This window comes from Macaca nemestrina, chromosome 20, assembly GCF_043159975.1.
Source record: "Macaca nemestrina isolate mMacNem1 chromosome 20, mMacNem.hap1, whole genome shotgun sequence".
In the NCBI taxonomy this organism is placed as follows: domain Eukaryota; kingdom Metazoa; phylum Chordata; class Mammalia; order Primates; family Cercopithecidae; genus Macaca; species Macaca nemestrina.
The window spans coordinates 47,838,276-47,863,096 of NC_092144.1; the positions used below are offsets into that span (position 1 = coordinate 47,838,276).

Consider the following 24,821-nt stretch of genomic DNA (forward strand, 5'->3'; position numbering starts at 1 on the left):
GCTGTGCACGGTGACTCACGCCTGTAATTCCAGAGCTTTGGGAGGCTGAGGCCGGAGGATCGCTTGAGCTCAAGACTTCAAGACCAGTCTGGCCAACATGGTGAAACCCTGTCTCTACCAAAAAAATACAAAAATTAGCCGGGCGTGGTGGAGCATGCCTGTGTTCCCAGCTACTCGGGAGGCTGAGGCAGGAGAATTGCTTGAACCTGGGGGGCGGAGGTTGCAGTAAGCCGAGATCGCGCCACTGCACTAAAAATAAAAATAGATTTGTGTGCATGTGGCTCCCTTCACTAGAAGGTAGTTTTATGAAGGTCGGGATTTTTTTCTGTTTTTAGTGCCTGCGTAAAACATAGTCTGGTACAAGTGGGTGTTCGATAAATATTTGTTGAATTTGTGTCCCTGAATGGGAACCCGGTGCAGTACATTCCAAGCCTGAGCTAGTTCAGGCCCGATGGCGGGGCCTGCCTTTATGAATCATTCAAGACTCTGGCCCCGCCCACACGCGAACGACGCGCGCGTTCTCGCAGGAGAGGGGGCGTGGCTCGCACCCGGGCTGAGTCGGGTGGCGAGGAAGGGGGACTCTGCGCAGGCGCCAAGCTCCCAAGCGCGGCCTTGGTGCCTTTTCAGGTTTGGCAGGCGGGCGCGCGCGGGAGGGCGGCAACCTCGGCGCTGTGCGCAGGCGCGGCGGGCAGTGCGCAGGCGCGGGCGGAGGGCGGGCTGAAGCGGCTGAAGCGGCGGCAGCTGCGGCGGCTCGGGCAGAGGGGCGGGAGCTGAGGCGGGAGCGGACAGGCTGGTGGGCGAGCGAGAGGCGGCGGAATGGTGGACTACCACGCGGCGAACCAGTCGTACCAGTACGGCCCCAGCAGCGCGGGCAATGGCGCTGGCGGCGGGGGCAGCATGGGCGACTACATGGCCCAGGAGGACGACTGGGACCGGGACCTGCTGCTGGACCCGGCCTGGGAGAAGCAGCAGCGCAAGGTGCGCGGCCCGCGGGCCAGACGGGCTGGAGGGGCTTTTCCGAGGGGGCCTGGGGAGGGGTAGGAGGTCCTGAAAGGTAACTGGAGCGTCTGTGATGGCAACGGGGGAGTCCCGAGAAGGAATAGGCGGGTCCGGGAAGAGAATTGGAGTCCTGAGAAGGAATAGCCGAGCTCGAGGAAGGAATTGGGAATCTGAAAAGAGAATTGGCGTCCGGGTGGGGAATATGGGAGTAAAAAAAAAAAAAGGAATCGGGAAGCCCGATGAAGGATTTGGAGGGTCTGGGCGTGCCATTAGGGGAAACCGAGGAGATGACTGGGCAGGCTGAAATGGAACTGGGATCCGAGGCGGGCTTGAAGGGTCCGAGCATGGGTTGGAGGTGCTGGGAGGAGAATCACGGGAGGCTTGGAAGGGAATTTCTGGGTCTGGGAAGTGTGAGGAGGAGCTCGAGTGTGGAGGGGTTGGTTATTTTGGAGAGCAGAAAGATCTGAAGGAGATTGGAATTGGGGGAGCCTCAGGTTGGGGGAGTTCTAAAGGGGATGAAGAATCAAGTGTGAGGATGGAATGGAGATTGTGGGGTCTGAAAACGGGTGGGAGGACTAGGGAGGCTGGGAAGGTGAAAACAGAGGGGCCAAGGGTAGAATTGGGCATGAAAAGACATGGGCTTAGGGTATGAGGAAGGTAGAGGTGCCAGGACAGGGTCTGAGGAGGGTGGGGTGCGGAAGGAAGAAGTTAAGGGGCCCGTGAATGAGACGTTTTTGAAGGGGGTGAGATTTATTTGGGGTGCCCTGTTCCAAAGGGAAGAGAAGATTGAGAGATAGGAGGAATAAGAGGAATTGATGAGGGATGGAGAAGCCGAAGTGGGGGGTATACGGAGAGTGTTTGGGGATAATTTGAGGAGGGGTTTCTGAAGAATTGATGGGAAGCTGAAAAGCTAAAGCGTTGGAGAGAGTGAGGAAGTGTAGAGGGAGAAGGTGAGATCGGTGGGAGGGAGTGTGAGCTGGAATGGTGGATAATGGGGAGGGAGGTTCGTTTAGGAAAATGAAAGTCTCATTCGAAAGGGAGTGCGTAATGGATAGACTGAGAAAGGAATGTGGGGAAGGGGCGCTGGCTCCTGGAGGTGCAGTCCCGGGACTGGAGAGCGTGTGTGTGTCGTGCAGGGAGAATAAGGAGTTTGGGGAGGAAGCGGTGAGAGTGTCCAGGAAGAATTGTGTCTTTTTCGGAAGAGAACGCAGGCAGGTGAAGGGATCCTGAAGCAGAGACTGTTTTCAGGTGGCACTGTTTTTGGGGTGGGGGGAGAGCAACTCGGGAGGGCCCCAGAGCAGTGAAAAGGTGATCAGAAGTGGAATGGGATCCCCAAGTGAGGTGTCAGTGTCTGTGTGTGTGGGAGTAATCCAGTGTGGTTGAGGGGGGAGCTCTGAGTGTGCAGAAAGAGCTAAAGGAAGGAGCGTGGTGAGTGGGTGTGTGTGGGGAAGGGGTTGTTCAGAAGTTTTGTGTGTGAAATGGGTGGGAGGTACTTGAAGTTGGAAGCATTTCGTGGGATCTGGAGATCTGGATTTTCTTTCCAGATTTGTTACTGATTAGCTCTGTGGCCTTGGACAAGACCCTTGAACTCTCCATGCAGTTTTGTTATCTGCAAAATGCGAAGGGGTCCGAGGGGTCCCTGCGGTGATTCTGTTAATAAAGAGGGATGTGTGTAGAGGTGGGACTTTGGACAGGGCTCTGAAGGTTTGGGAGAGTGGGTTTGGTGGAGATTTTTCAGGAACAGACTACAGGGTTTTGAGTGATGAGCTGGCAGAGTGGGGAGTGACTGGAAGCTTCTCGAGGGCGTGAGTTGGTGGCCAGGAGCTCGGCACAGGCAGCCTAGCCCAGGCTGGAGGGGAAAGGGTGGGAAGGGTGGAAAGAGCAACTGTTCCAAGGCAGCCTGAGGTGGGGCCAGGCATAACCTTGGATCCATTACCAGCGTTGCTTGAATTTCCTCATCCGTAGTAACTGAGGGGGGGTGTCAGTGGCTTGGTGGGAGTGGTGTCCTTATCCGTGGCCCCACCTATCGCAGAGTGGACATGTTGTGATAGTTGGCATAAATTCGCTTTTTGAGGGGAAGGCGAGATCTGTTCTGGAGTCTCAACAATAATTTATTGCCCGAGGCAGTGCCAGGTTGGAAAAGGTTAAGAGTTGCCAAGAGACCTGGAAAGTTGGGAGGGAGCAGGGTCTACAGTGGTGGTTTTGAGAACGTCTAGGCTTTGTCTTCTGCAGCTGAAGGTGCTGGAGAAAATGAACCCCTCACCCTTTTTTCTCAGGTGATAGGGGTGGGAGACCTTCCTTTTCTCTCCCTTCCTGTCTCCTGCCACTCCCCAAGTGACTCCTTTTGCGAGCCGGTTCCACTCCCTCCCAAGAGTTAGGGTGTGGGCTTTGTTCATATAGTGTCCCTTGCTCACAGGGTGAGGCTGGGGCACCATTCAGGCCCTGAACGGAAACCAGGACTCCCCGGAACCTCCAAGTCTTGCTGCCATGTGTCATTCTCTTACCTCCCAGCTTCCTTCCTCCGGGGCCGGGCAGGGTTGAGGGAAGAGGGTGGCTCACAGCGTCCCCTAATACCATCTGCTTTTGTGTCTCAACCAGGGCCCGATTCTAGTAACTCCTGCTTTACACCTCCTCCAGCAAATATTTACCCTTAGCTGCTCTGTGGGGGAAACTACTGCTTCACCTCTGTGCCCTTTCCCGTTATGGGGTAGGGATCCTTTCTGAAATGGGGCAAGGAGTAATGGAAAGGAGTACCCCAATCTGTGTGGCTCTCCACCTTCCTACTAAGAAACATCCCGCGCTCCCAGGCTGGCTGGGTGTTTTTTTGTTTTTTTTTTTTTTGGAGACGGAGGTTTGCTCTTGTTGCCCAGGCATGATCTTGGCTCACCGCAACCTCTGCCTCCCGGATTCAAGCGATTCTCCTGCCTAAGTCTCCCAAGTAGCTGGGATTGCAGGCATGAGCCACCGCACCTGGACTGGCTGGGTTTTTTCTACGTTGCAGTGTTGCTTTAGTGAATGACAGATTGCCCTTCTTGCCTCTCCAAGGCTGAACCACTGGGCACAGGAGGAGTGACAGTCCTGGGAGTTCTGTACATGCATACTCCAAAAAAATATGTATCCAGAACAGCTGTAGGCCCTCAAAGTGGGTAGAATAGAATTCTTCTAGGAATTAAGCAAGAGTTGGCCCAAATCAGAGGGGACGTGTGTCTCATTTCTGCTTGGAAGCCCTTTGCTCTGACTTCTAGGGACCCCGTAACCCATAAGTAGGTCACGCAACAGTTTTTACACGAGAGGGCCGTGAACGTGCTCCTGGCAGGGTGGAGAAGCGTTGTTCTGGTCTTTGAGCAAATTCTTGAGCAATTACGGTTCTGGGCCACAGTTCCCTCTCCCAGTTTCTAAAAGTGGCCTGGGTAACCTCATCACCCTCTGTTGTCCTGGAAGGGTAAGATCTCTTGAAGGTTATGCCAAATCTCATTACAGCAAGAAGAAATGCCTCACTTGCTGAGTTTCCGTATTCATTGAAACATCACTATTTCAGGGGCCTCAGTGTTTCAACCTTGACCTTTGGCTTTTTTTTTTTTTTTTTTTGGAGACTGAGTTTTGCTCTTGTTGCTCAGAGGACTGTATTAGGTATGAGTTAATTATTTGAAAGGTTTTTTTTTTTTTTTTTTTTTTTGAGACAGAGCCTCTCACTCTGTTACTCAGGCTGGAGTGCAATGGTGTGTGATCTTGGCTCACTGCAACCTCTGCCTTCCAGGTTCAAGCAATTTTCCTGCCTCAGCCTCCCAAGTAGCTGGGACTACAGGCGTGTGCCACCATGCCTGGATAATTTTTGTATTTTTAGTAGAGACAGAGTTTCACCATGTTGGCCAGGCTGGTCTCTAACTTCTGACCTCAAGTGATCCGCCTGCCTTGGCCTCCCAAAGTGCTGGGATTACAGGTGTGAGCCACTGCGCCCTGTCTTGTTTTTCTTTTTCTTTTTTTTTTTTTGAGACGGAGTCTCTCTCTGTCGCCCAGGCTGGAGTGCAGTGGCCAGATCTCAGCTCACTGCAAGCTCCGCCTCCCGGGTTTACACCATTCTCCTGCCTCAGCCTCCTGAGTAGCTGGGACTACAGGCGCCCGCCATCTCGTCTGGCTAGTTTTTTGTATTTTTTAGTAGAGATGGGGTTTCACCGTGTTAGCCAGGATGGTCTCGATCTCCTGACCTCGTGATCCGCCCATCTCGGCCTCCCAAAGTGCTGGTATTAGTCTTGAGCCACCGTGCCCGGCCTTAAAGTAGATATTTTTTTTCTTTTTTTTCTTTTTCTTTTTTTTTTTTTTTTTTGAGACGGAGTCTCGCTGTGTCGCCCAGGCTGGAGTGCAGTGGCCGGATCTCAGCTCACTGCAAGCTCTGCCTCCCGGGTTTTTACGCCATTCTCCTGCCTCAGCCTCCCGAGTAGCCGGGACTACAGGCGCCCGCCACCTCGCCCGGCTAGTTTTTTGTATTTTTTAGTAGAGACGGGGTTTCACCGTGTTAGCCAGGATGGTCTCGATCTCCTGACCTCGTGATCCGCCCGTCTCGGCCTCCCAAAGTGCTGGGATTACAGGCTTGAGCCACCGCGCCCGGCCGCATTTTTTTTCTTTTTAAAGGCTGATAATGGAGGCCCCAAAGTAGCCACCTGTTATTTTGTTCCATTACTCTAATTGCTTGCCTCTTAGGATCTGGCTAAGACTAACAGTTTTCAAAATTGAATAACACACTTACAAAAAAAAAAAAGGAACCAAACTTAAACTCACTGTTATCTAGAAAAAAGACTGTGTAAATATGTGTGAGAGGCAAGTATACTCTGTTTGTCCTCTTGTAAGAGGGGTAGGGGAAGCCACTCAGCTGCTAGCACTCTGTTCTCTCGCCTCATCCTCTCCAGAATGTATTTTAGAACTTGACTCTTCTAATGACTGAAGAAAAGGTGGGGTATGGGAAGATGGCCTGGGACTGCAGGGTCACTCACACTCACCTGACTAAGAGTTGAGATCTGTCTGGTGCACTGGAGTGGTGCCTGCCACTCACCTAATCCTAGGCAGTTCAGGGTGTGGGCCCAGGATTGCCCTCTGCCTTTTGAAACACCCTTGCTGTATCCGGCTTCTGAGACCAACAGGGAGGCTACTTTGGCGGCAGGGAGCTGAGTCACCCTCCAGTTGGAACTGGTGCTAAAAGCTTCCATTTAATGGCAGCTGACTGCTTGGCCCCAAGTGGGCTGCCTTGTGGGGGAAGTGTTGGAGGAGGCAGGGTGGTGTGTAAATATCCAAGTAGTGCTGGTGCTATTAAGCTCTGACACAGTCAGGGAGGTCAGTTAAAATGGAGTCTTATGGCCAGGCACCGTGGCTCACGCCTGTAATCCCAGCACTTTGGGAGGCTGAGGTGGGCATGGGCAGATCACCTGAGGTCAGGAGTTCAAGACCAGCCTGGCCAGCATGGTGAAACCCCGTCTCTACCAGAAATACAAAAATTAACTGGGCATGGTGGCAGACGCCTGTAATCCTAGCTACTCAGGAGGCTGAGGCAGGAGAATCGCTTGAACCCGGGAGGCAGAGGTTGCAGTGAGCCGAGATCGCACTACTGCACTCTAGCCTGGGTGACAGAGCAAGCCTCCATCTCAAAAAAAAAACCAAAAAAAAAAAAAAAGGGGTCTTGTACTCTCAAAACGTCCTTTTAATCAGATGACAGAGGGGAGCAGGGACAAGTTTAAGTCTAAGCCTCTGGGGTGGGGAGTTCTGCCGTTTCAGCATATGTTTCAGTCATGGCAGACTTTGGCCAGACAGCGCCCTTTTTCAGAGTGAACTGAGTGTGTAGCACAAGTTATCTGCCAGTGCTATTTAGCAAATAGAATAGAGCCAAAAAAGAATTGATTTGGGAAGACCCAAGGAATTTGAAACTGTTGAGATGAATACTTTCAGCTTTTGCTACACTGATTTATGTTGTGCTGGGAATTGTACAAGCCTTTAACCAGATCTTAGGGTTGTTCTTTTAAAAAAGAATGATTTCCCTGCTGCTGCTTTTACTTTTTTGAAGGGCAGAAGGGAAGGGCAAATATAATTAGCGAACAGCTGTTTGCTCTAGTATCACTTGCTCATTCAGGTTTTCTGAATAGCTGAAATATCAACATGTTTATCTCTTCCCTGGCCTTAGTATATCCTAGAGCAGTGTTTCTCCCGGCTTTATCTTTATTCCTTCATTTAGTGAACTCCGTGTTCTCATCATTCACATTTTGTTCCCTTCCCTCTGTTTCCTTCCTTTGCCTTCATTTATGTATTTAGTTTACAGAATAACAAAAGCACTCGTGTTACCTTTAAACAAGGTAAAACTTAAACAGATTTTTCCTCCTTTTCTTTTTTCATGGAAATAAGAGGCAAGCGATAGCAAGTGGGTAATTCAATGGCAGTGGTAACTGAAGCACTGACCTGTTACAAGAGAGACGGAAGCTTCTACTTGAGCAGATACAAATACTGTCATCCGTGGAGATTTGAAAGAAGTCTTTCTATCACTGGGTAGTTTGAGAGCTCATTAGTCTTCTTTAGGATGGGTTTAAATTTGGAAACATCAAAGCAAGTTACAAGGAAACTTAGTTTTATAGTGTTGGCAGGGTAGGCTCCAGAATTTGTTATAAAGTATCTGAAAGTGGCACAAGTATCACTTAACTTTTCTTCAAGAAGGTCTATGAATTTTACTCAGTATCCCAGGTATCAAGGAGTGTAACTTTCAATGAATCAAAGAGAAACAGAATCATTTTAAATTCCAGCCTCTGTTTAAAGAAGGATCTTATGAAGGGGAGAAATTAACCACCTGACCCAGAGAAGGATCCTGCCTCCTCCAGAAAGTGAAATTGTCCGGGCGCGGTGGCTCACACCTGTAATCCCAGCACTTTGAGAGGTCGAGGTGGGTGGATCACATGAAGTCAGGCGTTCAAGACCAGCCTGGCCAACATGGTGAAACCCCATCTCTACTAAAATACAAAATTAGCCTGGCATGGCGGTGCACCCCTGTAATCCCAGCTACTCGGGAGGCTGAAGCAGGATAATCACTTAAACCTGGAAGGCGGAGATTGCAGTGAGCTGAGATCGCGCCACTACACTCCAGCCTGGACGACATAGTGAGACTCCGTCTCAAAAAAAAAAAGGAAAAAGAAAAGGAGTGAAATCTTTGCATATATTTAACTGGCAAGAGCATCCTTACATCAGTGCTTGGGAAGTTTTATTCAAGTAGCGGTCTCCCTGCGATTATAAAAATCCCCGAGACATTTGTCTTGGTGTTGTGCCTTTTTTGGTTGTGTTTTTTCACGTCCCTCCCCTCCCCATTCTCCATAAACAACAGAGGCATTAACTTGGAATGTCCATGGAAAGTCTTAGAAGCTGATTGGTGTAACTTGCTTGCCTTCCCTTCAGTTTGAACAGCGTTTACTCTGGAAGAGGTCAGTGGCCTTTTTCTTGGTTGTGATTTATGCAAGTGTTATCTGAAGGCAAGTGGAGTGAGTTTACGTGGGATTTGCTGTTTGCCACCTGTTGTTGTGCTGGCTCCTGCCTTCCTGGGATGAGTTCCATTCTCTCCCCCCTCCCAGGAGTGAGGGACCGTCCTGTGGCTCCCCAGCCAGAGTAGTCCCCCTGTGCTTATCCCCTTCCTTCCTAAACTGCAGCCATTTGTGATTTTCCGTAACCACTTTTATAGACACATAATAATTTTTTTTTTTTTTTTTTTTGAGACGGAGTCTCGCTCTGTCACCCAGGCTGGAGTGCAGTGGCCGGATCTCAGCTCACTGCAAGCTCCGCCTCCCGGGTTCACGCCATTCTCCTGCCTCAGCCTCCCGAGTAGCTGGGACTACAGGCGCCCGCCACCTCGCCCGGCTAAGTTTTTTTTTTTTGTATTTTTAGTAGAGACGGGGTTTCACTGTGTTAGCCAGGATGGTCTCGATCTCCTGACCTCGTGATCCGCCCGTCTCGGCCTCCCAAAGTGCTGGGATTACAGGCTTGAGCCACCGCGCCCGGCCCTTAGACACATAATAATTTCCTTTGAATCAGTTTGCATTTTAAGTTTTAAAAGGAAGACTGACAAGAGTATGGCAACTGGAAAACCCAGCTTCCCTGGCCATAAATATAATAGAAGGAAACTGCAAAAATAAACACATTGAAAACAAAACAGTGTTGTTTCCAGGTGGTTACTAAAGGCCCCAGGCCTGAGGCCTGCTCGCTTTGTTAGAAAGGGATTAGGCCGGGCGCGGTGGCTCAAGCCTGTAATCCCAGCACTTTGGGAGGCCGAGACGGGCGGATCACGAGGTCAGGAGATCGAGACCATCCTGGCTAACACGGTGAAACCCCGTCTCTACTAAAAAATAGAAAAAACTAGCCGGGCGAGGTGGCGGGCGCCTGTAGTCCCAGCTACTCGGGAGGCTGAGGCAGGAGAATGGCGTAAACCCGGGAGGCGGAGCTTGCAGTGAGCCGAGATCGCGCCACTGCACTCCAGCCTGGGCAACAGAGCCAGACTCCGTCTCAAAAAAAAAAAAAAAAAAAAAAAAAAAGGGATTGGGGCCGGGCGCGGTGGCTCAAGCCTGTAATCCTAGCACTTTGGGAGGCCGAGACGGGCGGATCACGAGGTCAGGAGATCGAGACCATCCTGGCTAACACGGTGAAACCCCGTCTCTACTAAAAATACAAAAAATTAGCCGGGCGAGGTGGCGGGCGCCTGTAGTCCCAGCTACACGGGAGGCTGAGGCAGGAGAATGGCATAAACCCGGGAGGCGGAGCTTGCAGTGAGCTGAGATCCGGCCACTGCACTCCAGCCCGGGCGACAGAGCGAGACTCCGTCTCAACAAAAAAAAAAAAAAAGAAAGGGATTGGCAAGTGTTGGTGAGGTGTTAAAGACCCGCCAGCACCAAGCAGAGACGTTCTCTTTGAAGTCATCAGGTTTATAAGAGAATCAAAGGAAATACCTTTCTTAATGTGATTCAAGGTTTAGGGTAAGGTGTAGATAATCCTTAAAGTTTTCCATGTGTGCATGTCACACTTTAAAAAAAAAACTTGATCTCATCTGGTCGAGGAGGGCAGGGCAGCACCTTGTCCAGGAACACGCAGCCCCTCTTGGCTCTGTGTGTCATCCCACCACACTAGACTGGAACATATGGCTCATGATTGGATGATGCTTGATTCATCTTCAGTTTCAAGTGTTAGTGCTTTGGGGGTTTTGTAAGAAACCAGGACACATTGAAAATATAGTCATTTCTCAGTATCTGTGGGGGATTGGTTCCAGGAACCCCCTTATATACCAAAATCCACAGATGCTCAAGTTCCTTATGTAAGATAAAACAATGTGTTATTTGCATTTTAACTATGCACATCCTCCTGAATACTTTAAATCATCTCTAGATTACTTATAACCTAATGCTAAATGCTACGTAAATGGTTGTTACACCGTACTGTTTAGGGAATAATGACAAGAAAAATACGTACGTGTTCAGTGCATATGCAACCGTTCATTTTTTTCTTCCAGTATTTTCGATCCATGGTTGGTTGAATTCATAGATACAGAGCCCATGGATACAGAGGGCTAACTATAAGAAATGTGGGTTTGTCATTTGCTCCTCACACAACTTTTTTCTTTTTCTGTCTTTCGTTCTTTTTTTTTTGAGACAGGGTGTCACTCTTTTTACCGAGGCTGGAGTGCAGTGGGACAGTCTTGGCTCACTGCAGCTTTGACCTCTGGGGCTTAAGCCATCCTCCCACCTTAGTCTCCCAAGTAACTGGGACTAGAGGCGCATGCCACCATGCCTGACTCATTTTTGTATTTTTGTAGAGATGGGGTTTTGCTATGTTGCCCATTCTGGTCTCAGCTCCCAAAGTCTTGGGATTACAGGTGTGAGCCACTGCGCCCAGCCAACTTTTTCTTCTTAAGGCTTCAGTTTTCTTCTTAAGAGTTGGGCCCCTCCCACGAAGAAAGCACACTGCCACCCCATCAGAGGATTGGAACCCTCCATCCTGAAAGGAAAGCAGTGCCCTCCTGCTGCGTTAACAAGGCTTATTTAAATGTTTTTCTTCCTAATATCAGAGCAGAACAGATTCTTTGTCTTCCAGTGGAACTATCCACATGGGGCAGAAGTAGTTGGAAGCGGCAGTTAGTACCCTGCAGAACACAATGAAGTCATCTTGGGAAATATCGTGGATGGTGTTGCAGTGATTGAATGGTGTATAGAACACCAGCAATACAATAGCATTTGTGTCTTCAGCTTCAGGCAGGAATAAAGAAGACTTTGTGGTTTGTTTTATGTTTTTTAAAGTTCCTCCCCCAAAAGGTGTGGGGCTGAGTGATGTCTGTCACCAGCTTTCTAGTGGGTTTTTCTTTTCATCTTTTCCCCTCCCTGATGCCTTTTGAGAGTGGGTGGAAGCCACAGTCTAGGTGGATCAGAGGAAGCACAGAAGGCAGGCAGTATACTCCACTTTATGTTCTCCATGTCTAAAGGGAACACATTTGGTTTTTGTTTTGTTTTGAAATTTTAGAGACAAGGTCTCACTGTCACCCAGGCTGGAGTGCAGTGGCCTGATCATAGCTCACTGCAGCCTTGAACTCCTGGGCTTGAGGGATCTTTCAGCCTCAGCCTCCCTAGTAGCTGGGATTACGTGTGCACCACCATGGCCAGCTAATTTTAATTTTTTTTTTTTTTTTTGAGATGGAGTCTCGCTCTGTCACCCAGGCTAGAGTGCAGTGGCACGATCTCAGCTCACTGCAACCTCTGCCTCCCAGGTTCAAGTGATTCTCCTGCCTCAGCTTCCCGAGTAGCTGGGACTACAGGCATGCGCCACGACGCCCAGCTAATTTTTGTATTTTTAGTAGAGACAGGGTTTCACCATGTTGGCCAAGGCTGGTCTCGAGCTCCTGACCTTAAGCAATCCACCCACCTTGGCCCCACAAAGTGCTGGGGTTACAGGCATGAGCCACCACGCCCAAACTAATTTTTAAATTTTTCGTAGAGACTGGGTTTTACTATGTTGCCCAGGCTTTCAATCTGCAAAAAACCCAAGATAAAGAGTTTTAATGTCTTACCTCCTGAGTAGTAATGACTGATTCCAGTTCTAAGAATGTCTTAATTACAGTCATCCAGATTGAGGGGACTGCAGGAAGTGAAATAGATGCATTTCTTTTTTCTTTCTTTCTTTTCCTTTTTTAAATACACACTTCATTTTGGTGGTGAAGGCCAGTTTGAGGTTAGGAGAGGCATTATGGAAGGAAGCTTGCAAAGCTTGCAGGTGATTCAGCATCTGGGCATGCTGGGAAGTTGCCTGAGGGGGACGTCACAATAAGACGACTGTGGGTCTATAGCCTGCCTTAGCAAAATGACAGGCCTTCTTTTACCAAGGCCAAGGGCAGTGCTGGAAGCTGACCTCAGTCAGTGTCATCAAGGCCTCCGTTAACAAATTACTATTCTATGATCACTCTCTATCTGGGTGTGAGTAAAAGGTATTTAGTTGCTATCACCATGGAAACTGAGTTGCTTACTTACTGTTTTGGGGAGTGCCCTCATACCAGAGGCAGTGCTAATGGTGGAGTGTTAGGCCCCTGGGCAGAAAAAAAGATCCTTCCACTTGGTATCACAGGAAAATACCTACATGCACAGCAGCCTTGCCAGGTAGGGGATGAAGGGCCTCTGTCCTCAGGGCAGGAGTTGGGCCAGTTGATTTTATTGATGAGGAGTGTGCATTTGTGCATGAGAGAGGGAGAAGAAAAAGGAGAGCACTCCATGAAAGCCGCTGCTGGCTTTGCAGCCTAGAAGAGTGCTTTTTTCTCTAGGAGTTTAGAGTTGGAATCTCAGCTATGTGACTTCTTAATAGTAGGGCAAAATATGCCTGTATCTTTTGCCTACTTCCACAAACACTGATAAATTAAAAAGAACTCTAAAGTTTCCCACAAATCCCAAGCACAAGTAACTTTTTTTAAAAATCCACATCCTCCCTACTCCAAATCTAACAGCAAATCCTTTTCTCCCTGTCACTCCCTGCTTTTCTTCAAGAAAATACCTTGCCTTAAACTGTTTATTGGATGAAAATATTAAATGCTTTCACAAAGTGCTTCTTTGGCTGTTACTGGTGTGACTTGCATTTGGAAGGGTCAGAGATTTGAAGACTTCTGTGATCTTCCAGTTCTGGCCTATGAAATGCAGTCAGTTTCAAAATTCAAAATGTCTGGAAGAGCCAACTTGCCAGGCCGGTTCAAGGGCAATCATATGAATCGACTCTTCTTACAGGCTGTCTGCGAACCAGTCATGATTCAGATTTTCAAGTCCTGGAAGGTATCCAGATGGTAAACATCACCAGGATTGTGAAGCAGTTACTTTTTTTTTTTTTTTTTGGGATCATTTGAGCTACACTGCCAAGACTGTGGTAGGACTGGTCTGTGTAAATCAGAAAGGGCTGTCTCTAGTTGTCTTTTTCAAGGATGTTTGCTGTAGTCACCCGACACTGTCTTGTGGTGGGGTGAGATGAAATACCTAGAACAGTTAGGGGAAGGCCTTCTTGGCCATTTTTTGAACTAATTTTGCCTTTCCATTTGTACCTTTTTTTTTTTTTTTTTTTTTTTTGAGACAGAGGCTCACTCTGTCACCCAGGCTGGAGTGCAGTGGTGCGATCTTGGCTCATTGCAACCTCCGCATCCTGGGTTCAAGTGATTCTCCTGCCTTAGGCGCCCGAGTGGCTGGGACTACAGGCATGCACCACCACGCCCAGCTAGTTTTTGTATTTTTTAGTAGAGATGGGGTTTCACCATGTTGGCCAGGCTGGTCTCAAACTCTTGATCTCATGATGCTCACCTAGGCCTCCCAAAGTGCTGGGATTACAGGCGTGAGCCACCGTGCCCAGCCCCTTTGTAACTTTTATTAACACTGATGAGGCACAAGCCATGGGATAGAATCGACTCCATTGAGAGCTGTGAGCCAATTGAGGGATGATTGGGTAATAGATTGTGGCTGAAAGCTGTGGAAGGTAAGGGGTGACACTTGACTCCTACCAGCCTTATAGAAACACCTCAGAGATTCACAGGAAACAAACTTTGACTATAGAAATAGAAGACTCACAGCGCACCGAGTTCTCTTAGCAGCTACCTCAGGGCTGAGAAAGTTTTGGGCCTCTTTAATAAACCAGCACAGAGAAGTTCTTGCCAAATACGGCCTGCTCTCAGGCCACAGGGTTAGCTTAGGAGACAGCTTTCTTGCCTAAAAATAAATGCATGTTCCTATCAGACATTCCAAGCATAGTTTAAACATGAGACTTATGAGCAGCAGCTCAGACTCTGTGGGTTCAATTATGTCAGAGTGTGGGCAGTGAGGGCTTTTGGGGAGCGTGCCCCCTGATTTGGGATTGGTTGTGGCCACCAAGGAAATCAGAAGACCAAATGCAAAACTTCCTCCATCTTATTTCTATATGATTTTTTTTTTTTTTTTTTTGAGTTGGAGTCTTGTTCTGTTGTCCAGGCTAGAATGTAGTGGCACGATCTCGGCTCACTGCAGCCTCTGTCTCCCAGGTTCAAGCCATTATTTTCCTGCCTCAGCCTTCCAAGTACCTGGTACTACAGGCATGGCCATCATGTCCAGCTAATTTTTGTATTTTTAATAGAGATGGGGTTTTGCCATGTTGGCCAGGCTGGTCTCGAACTCCTGACCTCAAGTGAGCCGTCCACCTCTGCCTCCCAAAATGCTGGGATTACAGGCATGGGCCACTGCCCCCAGCCTTATTTCTATATGTTCTTGATTTATCACAGGCTGGTGGGGGAGACAGCATGCATATAAATAATGAACAAGGTAACTTCAGATAGGATTGCGTGCTATAAATTAAATAACAGCTAGCATTTTACCTTGTCCTAGACACTATTCTAAGTGCTTCCCATGGACTGACTTGTATAATCTTGTGAGGCGGGTGTTGCTACCCTTACATACAGAAATGGATCCATGGGCCTTTAAGCCACTTGCCCATGTGACTGTGCCAGGATTTGAATGTAGAAGTTGAGGCTTTCAAGTTTATGCTGTTATTTCTACACTACATTGAAGTCTAGTTATTGGGAATGGCTTTTCGAGAGGGTGGTGAGGGGAGGAGTGTGCAGCGCAGGTATTTTAGATGGAGACGAATGTCTCGAAGAGGTGGCATTTCAGCTGTTCCTTAACAGATGAGAAAGAGGGAACCAAGAGAGCACCAGAGAAATGTGCTTCCAACAGAGGAAACCAGGCGAGGGGGCGCCCGAGGAGCAGAAAGACCCGAGTGGTCAGAGCAGGGCCTGTGAAAGAGATGAGCACAGCCAGATTGCTTAGAGCTGTGTTGTCAGAAGTGCTGATGAGTCTACATTCAACTTGCGCCTGCAAACTCAGTCCCTCTTAGATGCCAGTAGGTCAGGAACCTCATGCTTCCAGGACTCTGGCACTCCCACCCTTTCCTCCCAGGCCTCCTGGACAGGCCAAACCAGAACTGACTTCTAAAGTGGAAACTCCAAGATGGCAGAACATGAAGCCAAACAAAAGCTGCAGTTATCTCTGTGATGATTTCGGCAGTGGGCACCTGGATTTGATTAAAGCGTTGGTAATTTTGAATCTGGAGTTTTATGGCACTGTGTGTACTCATAATGGCTTTGTAGTGTGGCTCTCTTAGGGAGCTTAACTTTTACAACACAAACAAGTTCCAGCCCCCTTTGGTCCCATGAAGAGGCCATTTCTACCTGGTGGGATGCCACTTGCTTTACAAAGCATCTTTTGTAAAATGTTGAGTCTCCTTCTTTGAAGATGGAAGCCAGGAAGCCTGATTTTTTTTCCTACAATAAATATTGTAGAAGATGGCAGCCTGATTTTTAAACTGGCTTTTCTCCTAGGTCCTTTCCTTCTCTATAAATGCCTCTTTCACTTAGTGTTTCCTCCTGTTTCCTTTTGGTCAGGTGGAGTGAGGGTGGTTCTAGTTCAGAGAAAGAGACAGGCATGCAGGCTGATTCAGTCTGAGGTGCTCAGCTTTCTGTACCTCACTGGAAACCAGTCCAGGAATGCTAGGTTTCACTAGGTTTCATCGCACCCACAACTCCCCATTTGAAGGCAGAGCTTGTCAAACGAGTTATGTGGCCTTTACTCAAGGAGGGAGGAGCAGCAACAGAGAGCTCGGGGCTATTGATAGACACTGCTGCCTCTGTACACAGAGCACCCGGCAAGAAGTTACCTTCATGGGTTGTCTAGAGTGAACGTGGGCTGGGATTCTCTCCGCTTTACCACTGACGATTCGACAGCAAAAATCACCCCTGTGGGTAGAGTATGAGGGAGTAAATGAGTATGGTGACCTGTGATGGTGCAGCCAGCCCAGCTGCTTCAGCTGGAAAGAAGATGGTGAGGTTTCCATTCTCCTGGCAGCATACCCATGTGAACTTGTTAAATCTTTTAAGTAGCTGTATAGGAGGGGAGATAAGTGTGTGTGTATGTTTATTCTTATCCCCTTAAATACAAAAACAAAACTTCCCCATTATAAAATCAATTCAGGGCGGGAAGAGGTACATGGCACATGGAAAATGTGTCGGATTAGATTGAGTCCTACCCCACGTTTGGGACACAGCTGTAAGTTTCCATGGTGGGTGGCTTATGCATTTATGCTGAGCTGAACCTGCTCCAAGCTGCTGCAGTATAGGAAAGACTGTCTTGGAGGGGAAGCTGCCTCTATCACACTGTAAAGACATGGAAGGTCTTTTGAAAGGCTCCAGCAGTCACCACTTGGGTAACAGGATTAGGGGCTGTTGAGCAAAGTGGGTCTGCATTTTTTTTTTTTTTTTTAAAGACAGAGTTTCCCTTTTGTCCAGGAGTAGAGTGCAGTGTCACAATCTTGGCTCACTGCAACCTCCGCCTCCTGAATTCAAGCGATTCTCCTGCTTCAGCCTCCCAAGTAGCTGGGATTACAGGCGCCCGCCACCATGCCCAGCTATTTTCTTGTATTTTTAGTAGAGACAGGATTTCATCATGTTGGCGAGGCTTGTCGCGAACTCCTGACCTCAGGTGATCCACCTGCCTCGGCCTCCCAAAGTGCTGGGATTACAGGCGTGAGCCACCCCGCCTGCTGGCCACATTTTATAGCCAACCAGCTTCTTGTGTAACTTGAGTTGGAGCTTCTTGGGCCCCAGAGTCCAGCACTCAGGTAGAAATATGACCGCCAGGGCCAGACAGCAGCCCTCGCTGGGCCCCTCTGCAGAGCAGAGCTCTGTGCCGAGCCTTTAGGGGTATGAGAGAAACCGGAGACCCGGCCCGTGCTCTCAAGGAGCTCACGGTGTAGCTGGGGAGAGAGCAAGGCCACATGAGACCTCAGAAGGACACTAAGCGGCACACGGACAAGCCCACAGCACTGTAGCTGTGTCCTGGGAGAGGAAAGGGGTGAATCAGGGCAGGTGGGGTCAGTCATGGAAACTTTCATAAAGGAGGTGAGTGTGCAGGAGGGGCGGGCCTTTGCCCCCGCTACGGGCAGGTTGCCGGGGGCAAGTATTAGGGGGTCCCGTGTGCAATCGAACATTTCTTAGCTGCCTCTTTCGAGTAGCCCTACCAGTTCCTGTCCCCATAAGCATCATCTTCGGGGAGCTGCTGGTTTGAAGGATGAGGTACCACGCTCATCTTGGCCATGTCTTAGAACCTATGAATAGCAAGACCTGGGGTTCTGGATCCGTATCCATTCATGCGTCCTGTCACTGTCACAGATATTGTGGGTGGGCCGGACTCTTCCCCCCAGGTGGGAGGGGGTGCCTTCTGAGGCATATGTTTTCAGCCAGCTGATGGCCTTTTCAGAATTAGCACAGGTTTCGACAAAAAGAATGGAGAGAGACTCCCTTCTCATGTCCAAGGGTCTCCCCAAGCCCTGTGTCTCAGCCCCTCAGTGCGTGTGTTGCTGCACGCCGCCGCCCAGATGACCACGCACAGCCGGAATGGCAGCCCCTGTATTGAGAAGTGGAATCGGCTGCCAGTCGGCTGGCGGGGCTGGGTTGCCACAGCTCCTCTGTTGCTCTGCAACGCGGGTGGCCTAGGAGTGTGCTGCCTTCAGTTTATTCCTGCCTGCCAAGCTATGCTTCCAGGTGCTATTCTTTTCTTTAAATAACTGCCTTAGTGCTGGCTTGTGGAACTTAGCGTTCCCATCCCAGGAAATACTCCAGTGTTTTTTTTTTTTTTTAAACTCATTCAGATGCTCATAGCCAAATGTTTGACTTAAATACCACAGTGCCCTTGATATTGCCTTCCCCACACCGACAAACCGAGTTGCATTCTGGTCCCACTGTGGGCTAAGGTTAGGGTAGCGGCACTCGCCTCTTTGTGTGGTTTTGGATGTGTGTCTCCCCACTTCAGATAACGCATGACAGCTGTAATATAGCTCAGCTCGTGCAGGTAAAGTAGGGGCAGAAATCAACCGGAGAACTCAGCCTCCATCCTGAAGGATTAGACTGCCTGAGATCAGTAGGTTTGCCATAGAAGGATTCAGTGGAGATGGTGAGGGTGGCAACTGTTGCTAGATTGAGCCCCTCCCTGCAGCCTGGGCACGGGAGCACTGCAGTGCCATGAACGAGAGGGTGGGGGGGGGGGTATTAGCACAGCCGGTTCCTATTTCTTTTTCCACCTGGTTAGGACTTCCGGGGAGGCCCTGCCCAGCAGTACGTGTGAGATGCTGCCTTCCTCTTTTTTGAAAGGCATAGGTGATAAGGAGGTGGACGTGTTTTAAGAAGAGAATCTGGAGCTCATTACTTATAGTTGGGGCATGTATTGCTTCACTTTGGGAGAGTTTTTTTCTGGGGAAGTTCAGGATCAGAGTTTCCTGCATGGTTCCAGGGGCTGGGAGGAGCCACCTGCTCAGCTAGTGGTTAGCTGATAGGACCCAGCCTACCCACCTAGATAGGAGGCGGCTCAGATATCACTGGGATTCGCAGTGCCACAGGCTGTCCCTGGGCCCAAGCAGCTAGCTAGCTGCACCCCGGGAGGGGGTGTTGAGAGCACTGAAGCTCCTGTGGGAGAGTGCCTTTGACATCCCCGACTCCCCAGAACCAGGAGGTAGTGAAGGGTGTCAATGGGAGGAAGGCTGGGCCAGAGCATGGAGGGAGGCCGACCTGGGCTCCACACCCAACTCCTCCACCAAGGGCTGGCCATGCGACCCTGGGCAGGTGGCAGGGGTTAAGCCTCGGCAGCGTCCTTTGAAAAGGGGCATCATCCTACCCTCAGGATTCTGAGGATTAGACATGATAGTGCGTAGGAAGCACTCTGGTGCCTGGTACACTGTAAGTGCTCAATAAATGCAGCTTCTCAAAATGATTTCAATGGCACATGGTCCTGCATACAGGTGGGGTCTGCTACTTGAGTCTCCTCCTCAAAGGGGCCTGCTGAAATACGAAACTCAGTGGAAACCAAAACACACCCCTTTCCTCCAGTGCTCCCCAGGAAGCGCCAACTCGAGCCCAGCCAGCAACTTCAAAGAAGCGCCCTCCAACAAGTGGCAGTGGGCACTTGAGCAAGTGACTTAACACAGCCCTCTCCCCAGCCCCTGCATCCATCTGGGCCTCATTGTCTGGGAGGTGGCTTCTTGTTTCAGAGTTACAGGCCCTGAACAATTTTGTGTTGGGATGTGCCATAGGCAGTACCCGGAAGGTTCTCTCATGAGTAATTTAACTTGTTACTAAGTTTGCTATCAGCCGGGGGTCTCTTTCCCTGGGTCCCCTTCTTTCCCTGGGTCCCCTTCCCCCCAAAGCAAACTCTTAACTCAAGTTAGAAACATCCCACAGCCTGGAGTCAGGCCGCTCTGTCTTCAGTTGGTGTGTGATGTAGAAGCAGGAAGGGCTTCCCACTGATAACCCTAAATATAACTGCCCAGAAATACTGTCAGATGGGGCCAAGAGGTGTACAGGAGCCTGTGCCCAGCTGCTGACCTGGAACGTGGGACTTTCTAAAGGGTTTGAAGGAGCCCTGCCCCTTCCAGGCCTCTTCCCCACAGTGCTTCTCACGGTTGCTGCTCCTTCCCCTTTCCTCCTTCCTCCCGCGCCCCCCCTTTCCTGGGGTCACTTCCTGATGCCATTCTTCAACTTCGCCCCTATCCCCCCCAAAAGCAATCAAATCCACAACCTAATAAGGCAAAAGAATGAGGAGAATGTCCGCCTCCCAGCCTCTCCCCTAACGGCGCAGGCCCGAAGCAAATTTGGAAAATGTTACAACGGAGTGACAAGCGACGGGGTCTGGGGGTGGGGCGGTGCAGCCTTGTTCAGGAGCTGCCCATTGTTGGCCTGGGGCAGGATCCTGAGGGAGGGCCACCTGGTTTGCGCTTTCCAGATCAGGCTGTTGACACCCTTCTAGCACAAAAAAATGTATGGAAAGTAACTGCCTGAGTCAGCTGCGTCTCCAGTTGTGGGATCCACGTGCCAGGAGAACACGAAGTACAAACACACAGGTCCGCGATGGGAGCCTGCTCGGAGACACCTCCCCGCCATCACGGCTGGGACTGTGCAAATTCAAACACTTCTTTTTTTTTTTTTTTTTTTGAGACGGAGTCTTGCTCTGTCACCCAGGCTGGAGTGCAGTGGCCGGATCTCAGCTCACTGCAAGCTCCGCCTCCAGGGTTCACGCCATTCTCCGGCCTCAGCCTCCCAAGTAGCTGGGACTACAGGCGCCCGCCACCTCGCCTGGCTAGTTTTTTTTGTATTTCTTAATAGAGACGGGGTTTCACCGTGTTAGCCAGGATGGTCTCGATCTCCTGACCTCGTGATCCGCCCGTCTCGGCCTCCCAAAGTGCTGGGATTACAGGCTTGAGCCACCGCGCCCGGCCCAAACACTTCTTGCCTCTGAGATGAGCAGTTTTCTTCCCCTTGACTGTGCCAGGGTTAAATTAGCCTGGGCGTTAATTAAAACTTGTCAACACTTAGAGTGGGGCCCCCAGAAATTTGTCACCCCTCCTAGATCATTGTCCCAGGCTAATCAACCCTCTCTAAAGCAGTTTCCATTCTTGACTTAGTGGGAGGGAGGAACAAGCCCCTCAGTGCTGGGGAGCCCTGGGGGAGGTAGGGACTGACTGGACCCAATCCACTTTGTTTTGGAAGGTCAAGCTTAGTAATTAACCTGAATGCTTGGGGGAGGGGGTGAAGGAGAAAGAACTGGGTCTAGGGATGTGCCAGGTCTTTCAAATTGCTAATTATCAGCGAGCATGAGGTCATCCGTAAATATATCTAATTCTTTAGCTTGTAATTAAGGTGCTCATTAAAAGTGCAGGGAAATCTTGTTTTCCTAAAAGGGGAAAAAAAACAACAACACAAAAAGCCTTTGTTTTGACCTGACAGGATGGCTCAGAACAGGGGGAGGACTCAAGGCACAGGACTAGTTTCCTGCCTTAAAGAGCCTTTACAGGAAATTCACTGCAAACAGTGTTGGTGACCCTGCCAAGGAGGCAAACCTAGGGTGATGTCATTGTTCGAAGCTGTCACCGCCAAGCCTCTGGTCTTGGGGCGAGGAGAGTTGGTGGGATTAAAAAATGAGTGTGAGTGTGTGTGTGTGTGTGTGTGTGTTTAGCAGTCTCCAAAGAGGCAAGTCAACGGAAAAGCCTAGAGGGAGAAAAATCGCAAGGCGGGGGGTCTCAGAAATATTCTTAGCTGGGTTCAACTTTCCTCGTTTTTCTAAGTTTAAAAAATCCTCTCTTACTATTTTTGCTCCTCAAAATGCTGCTGCTTTTTCAGAGACAGCCTTTTTTGAGCCATTCCCTATTTAGTGTTTTGGGTAATTGGCTGTTACAGTATGGAATTTGTGGCCCAAAGGCAGCGTGGTTAGACACTAGGTGCACGGTGCCCTGTCGTTATGAAGTGTGGAAACTGAGATGCTGGGCTAGTCTGATGTATCTGTTTCTTCCACCAAAAAAAAAAAAAAAAAATTTGGAGAACTACCCAATGCCAGTGACTTGGCATCTCTAAGTCGCTAATCTTCCATGTGCCTCCAGGAACCGTCTGGAGCGTCCCTGAAAAAAGGACAAGCTTTGTATCTTGTCATTTTTTCTCTGGCTGGAAGTCTGAGAGGCATAAACACAGTCTTAAAATGAAAGCAACAAAAATAAACTCAAAGCAGCCCTGCGTGAAGACATTAACGCAAAATATGCAAGCTGGCTTCCTATTTATACGGCAGAAGGCAGTCAGAAGGGCCAGGCCTGGTTAAGGAAGGAGTTATGTCTCTGGAGGTGCCTGTTCCTCAGAATTACAAATAAACTCTGGGCGATTACTCAGATGAGGTTGTAATGCGGTGTCTCATTTCATGCTTTGCACAGTCCAGTTTCTTGATGGAACCAACGGCCTCTGAAATGCTAATGCAGGATCAGGATACAGTTAGAGTGCCCCCCTTCCTGTGCCCCTCCTAACATCCTAACAGCTTTAGAAGGAAGTTTGAAGATTAAACAGGAGAGCCATGTAAGTTTCCTGTGATCCTGGATCCTGTGATTTGTTAATATTCTTTCTTTTCAATCCACTTGACATTTACCCAGATACCATGTTACTCTTGGAAATACAACAAGGAAGAAAACCAACCCAGCCCTGTCCTTATAGCAAAGACAGACAATGAAGGGCCGGGCATGGTGGCTCACGCCTATAATCTCAGCACTTTGGGAGGCCAAGGCGTGCAAATCACGAGGTCAGGAGTTTGAGACCATCCTGACCAACATGGTGAAACCCCGTCTCTACTAAAATACAAAACATTAGCTGGACGTGGTGGTGCGCGCCTATAGTCCCAGCTACTCGGGAGGCTGAGGCAGGGGTATTGCTTGAACCTGAGAGGCAGAGGTTGCAGTGAGCCAAGATTGTGCCGCTACACTCCAGCCTGGCAACAGAGTGAGACTGTCCCAAAAAAAAAAAAAAAATTGGCTGGGCGTGGTGGCTCACACCTGTAATCCCAGCACTTTGGCAGGCCGAGGCGGGCAGATCACGAGGTCAGGAAATTGAGACCATCCTGGCTAACACGGTGAAACCCCATCTCTACTAAAAATACAAAAAATTAGCTGGGCATTTTGGCGGGCACCTGTAGTCCCAGCTACTCGGGAGACTGAGGCGGGAGAATGGCATGAACCCGGGAGGCAGAGTTTGCAGTGAGCCGAGATTGCGCCACTGCACTCCAGCCTGGGTGACAGAGCAAGACCCCGTCCCCGCCACCAAAAAAAAAAAAAGAAAAGATGGAAATGAATTGCATGATGGAAGTGAACAGAGTGTTAGGGCGATACGCAGATGTGAATGTGGTCTTGTTTTACTGCTCACTGACTCACTGAAGTAGACCCATTGACTTCGCCTTTGTGGGTCTGGAAAGGGTCTTTCCAATGTGCTCTGTATGTCTGGGAGCTCAGATGTTCAGAGCTGCCTCCCTTATAAGTCGACCTCCAGGTGAGTCGTGTGTTTGGTTCTTGGCGTGTGGTTTCATAGGCTCCCCAGGGCTGAGGAGTCACCTTGGGATCCAGCTTTTTCTTTTTCTTTTTCTTTTGTTTTTTTGAGACAGTCTCTCACGGCCGAAGTACTGTAGTACGCACTTGGCTCACTGCAACCTCCATCTCCCGGATTCAAGCGATTCTCCTGCCTCAGCCTCCCAAGTAGCTGGGATTACAAGCGTTGTATTTTTAGTAGAGACGAGGTTTCACCATGTTGGCCAGATTGGTCTCGAATTCCTGACCTTAGGCAATCCACTGCCTTGGCCTCCTAAAGTGCTGGCATTACAGGCCTGAGTCACCACGCCCAGCCAAAATCCAGCTTTTTCTTAGTTCCTGGCTTGGGACATGTTGCTGGAAAGGAATGACAGATCGAGGCAAGAAGGATGCATCTCCTGGCCAAGGAAACTAGAGTTTGGAGGTGTCCCCTGTCAATGGCATCTCTAGAATTTCTACATGGGAAAGGCATAGGTGACCCAGTCTAGTTTGGAGTAGATGGGACTGGATAGGGGACTAGTTTTGAAGCTGCAAGCATGCTGTTTTTACTTAGAGCACAGGTAGCTGGGGAGGAGATCACTGTGGTGTGGGTGGCAGAAGCCATCCCTAGGCATCACCTAGGAAGATGGTGGCCCTTGGCTTGCCTGAGCTGCTGCTTGTTTTAGTAGCTGCATTCGGTGCCACATTTTTGTGGTAACTGCCAGGAAGTGGAGCCCAGCGTGGCCTCCGGAAGTTGGTAAGGTTTGTACCACATTTTAACAGGCTGGTAACAGTGCCGGAGCTGATACCCTCATGGTTGCAGCCCTGGGATTTTGTTCTTTGGGGACACTTTGGAATGTGTCACTCAGAAGTCTGGCTCACTAGCTCCAAGCGTTGGGGGAAGGAGGGAGAGGCAATTGCAGCCTAGCCAAGAATCTCAAGGCTGAGTCTTCAATGTATGGAAACTTCAGTCCTTTTCTGATCTTTAGTGGAAATAGCTGTTCACTCTTAGCGCCAATTGGAAAGTGTTGGCAGCTGAAGGGGGTCGTTCCTCAGGGGCCCCCAGAGCCAGTGTATCTGGTGTTTCTAACATTTTCCTAGCCACCCCTTTCTCCTCCATTTGCCCCATCCCAGCCCCCAGACTCCCAGCCCCACCGTTCAGATAGGGTGGCTGGAAAGAGCATCTCCTAGGTCCATCTAGGAAACTCGGTGTTTCCACTCAAGGGAGTTGAGGATCACACAACACCCTCCTCTTCCACCTGGGATTTCAGGCCATCTGTGGGAGCACAGGAGCATGGTGGGGTAGAGGTCAAAGGAGGCTGGAAGCCAAGCCAGGGCAGCTCCACCTGGAGCCCTCTTTCAGGAACAGCAAGGACAGGCCGGTGTGTATCTTGTTGCTCAAAGCAGGTGATCCGGTCATTTGGACC

At 49.6% G+C, this 24,821-nt stretch overlaps 1 protein-coding gene across 5 annotated transcripts in view; it reads left to right on the forward strand.

The window, feature by feature from the left end:
• The first annotated feature begins 750 nt into the window (after positions 1–750).
• Positions 751–24,821, forward strand: part of LOC105495398 (actinin alpha 4) — an 87,217-nt gene continuing 63,146 nt past the window's right edge. For 3 of the 5 annotated variants that reach the window (XM_011764873.2, XM_011764871.2, XM_011764870.3), the window contains exon 1: positions 752–978. In XM_011764873.2, coding sequence (XP_011763175.1) covers positions 817–978 — 162 coding nt within the window. In that variant the 5' untranslated portion in view covers positions 752–816. Of the gene's footprint in view, positions 979–24,821 lie in introns of all 5 variants that reach the window. The other 2 variants (XM_011764872.3, XM_011764869.3) reach the window with 2 other exon arrangements.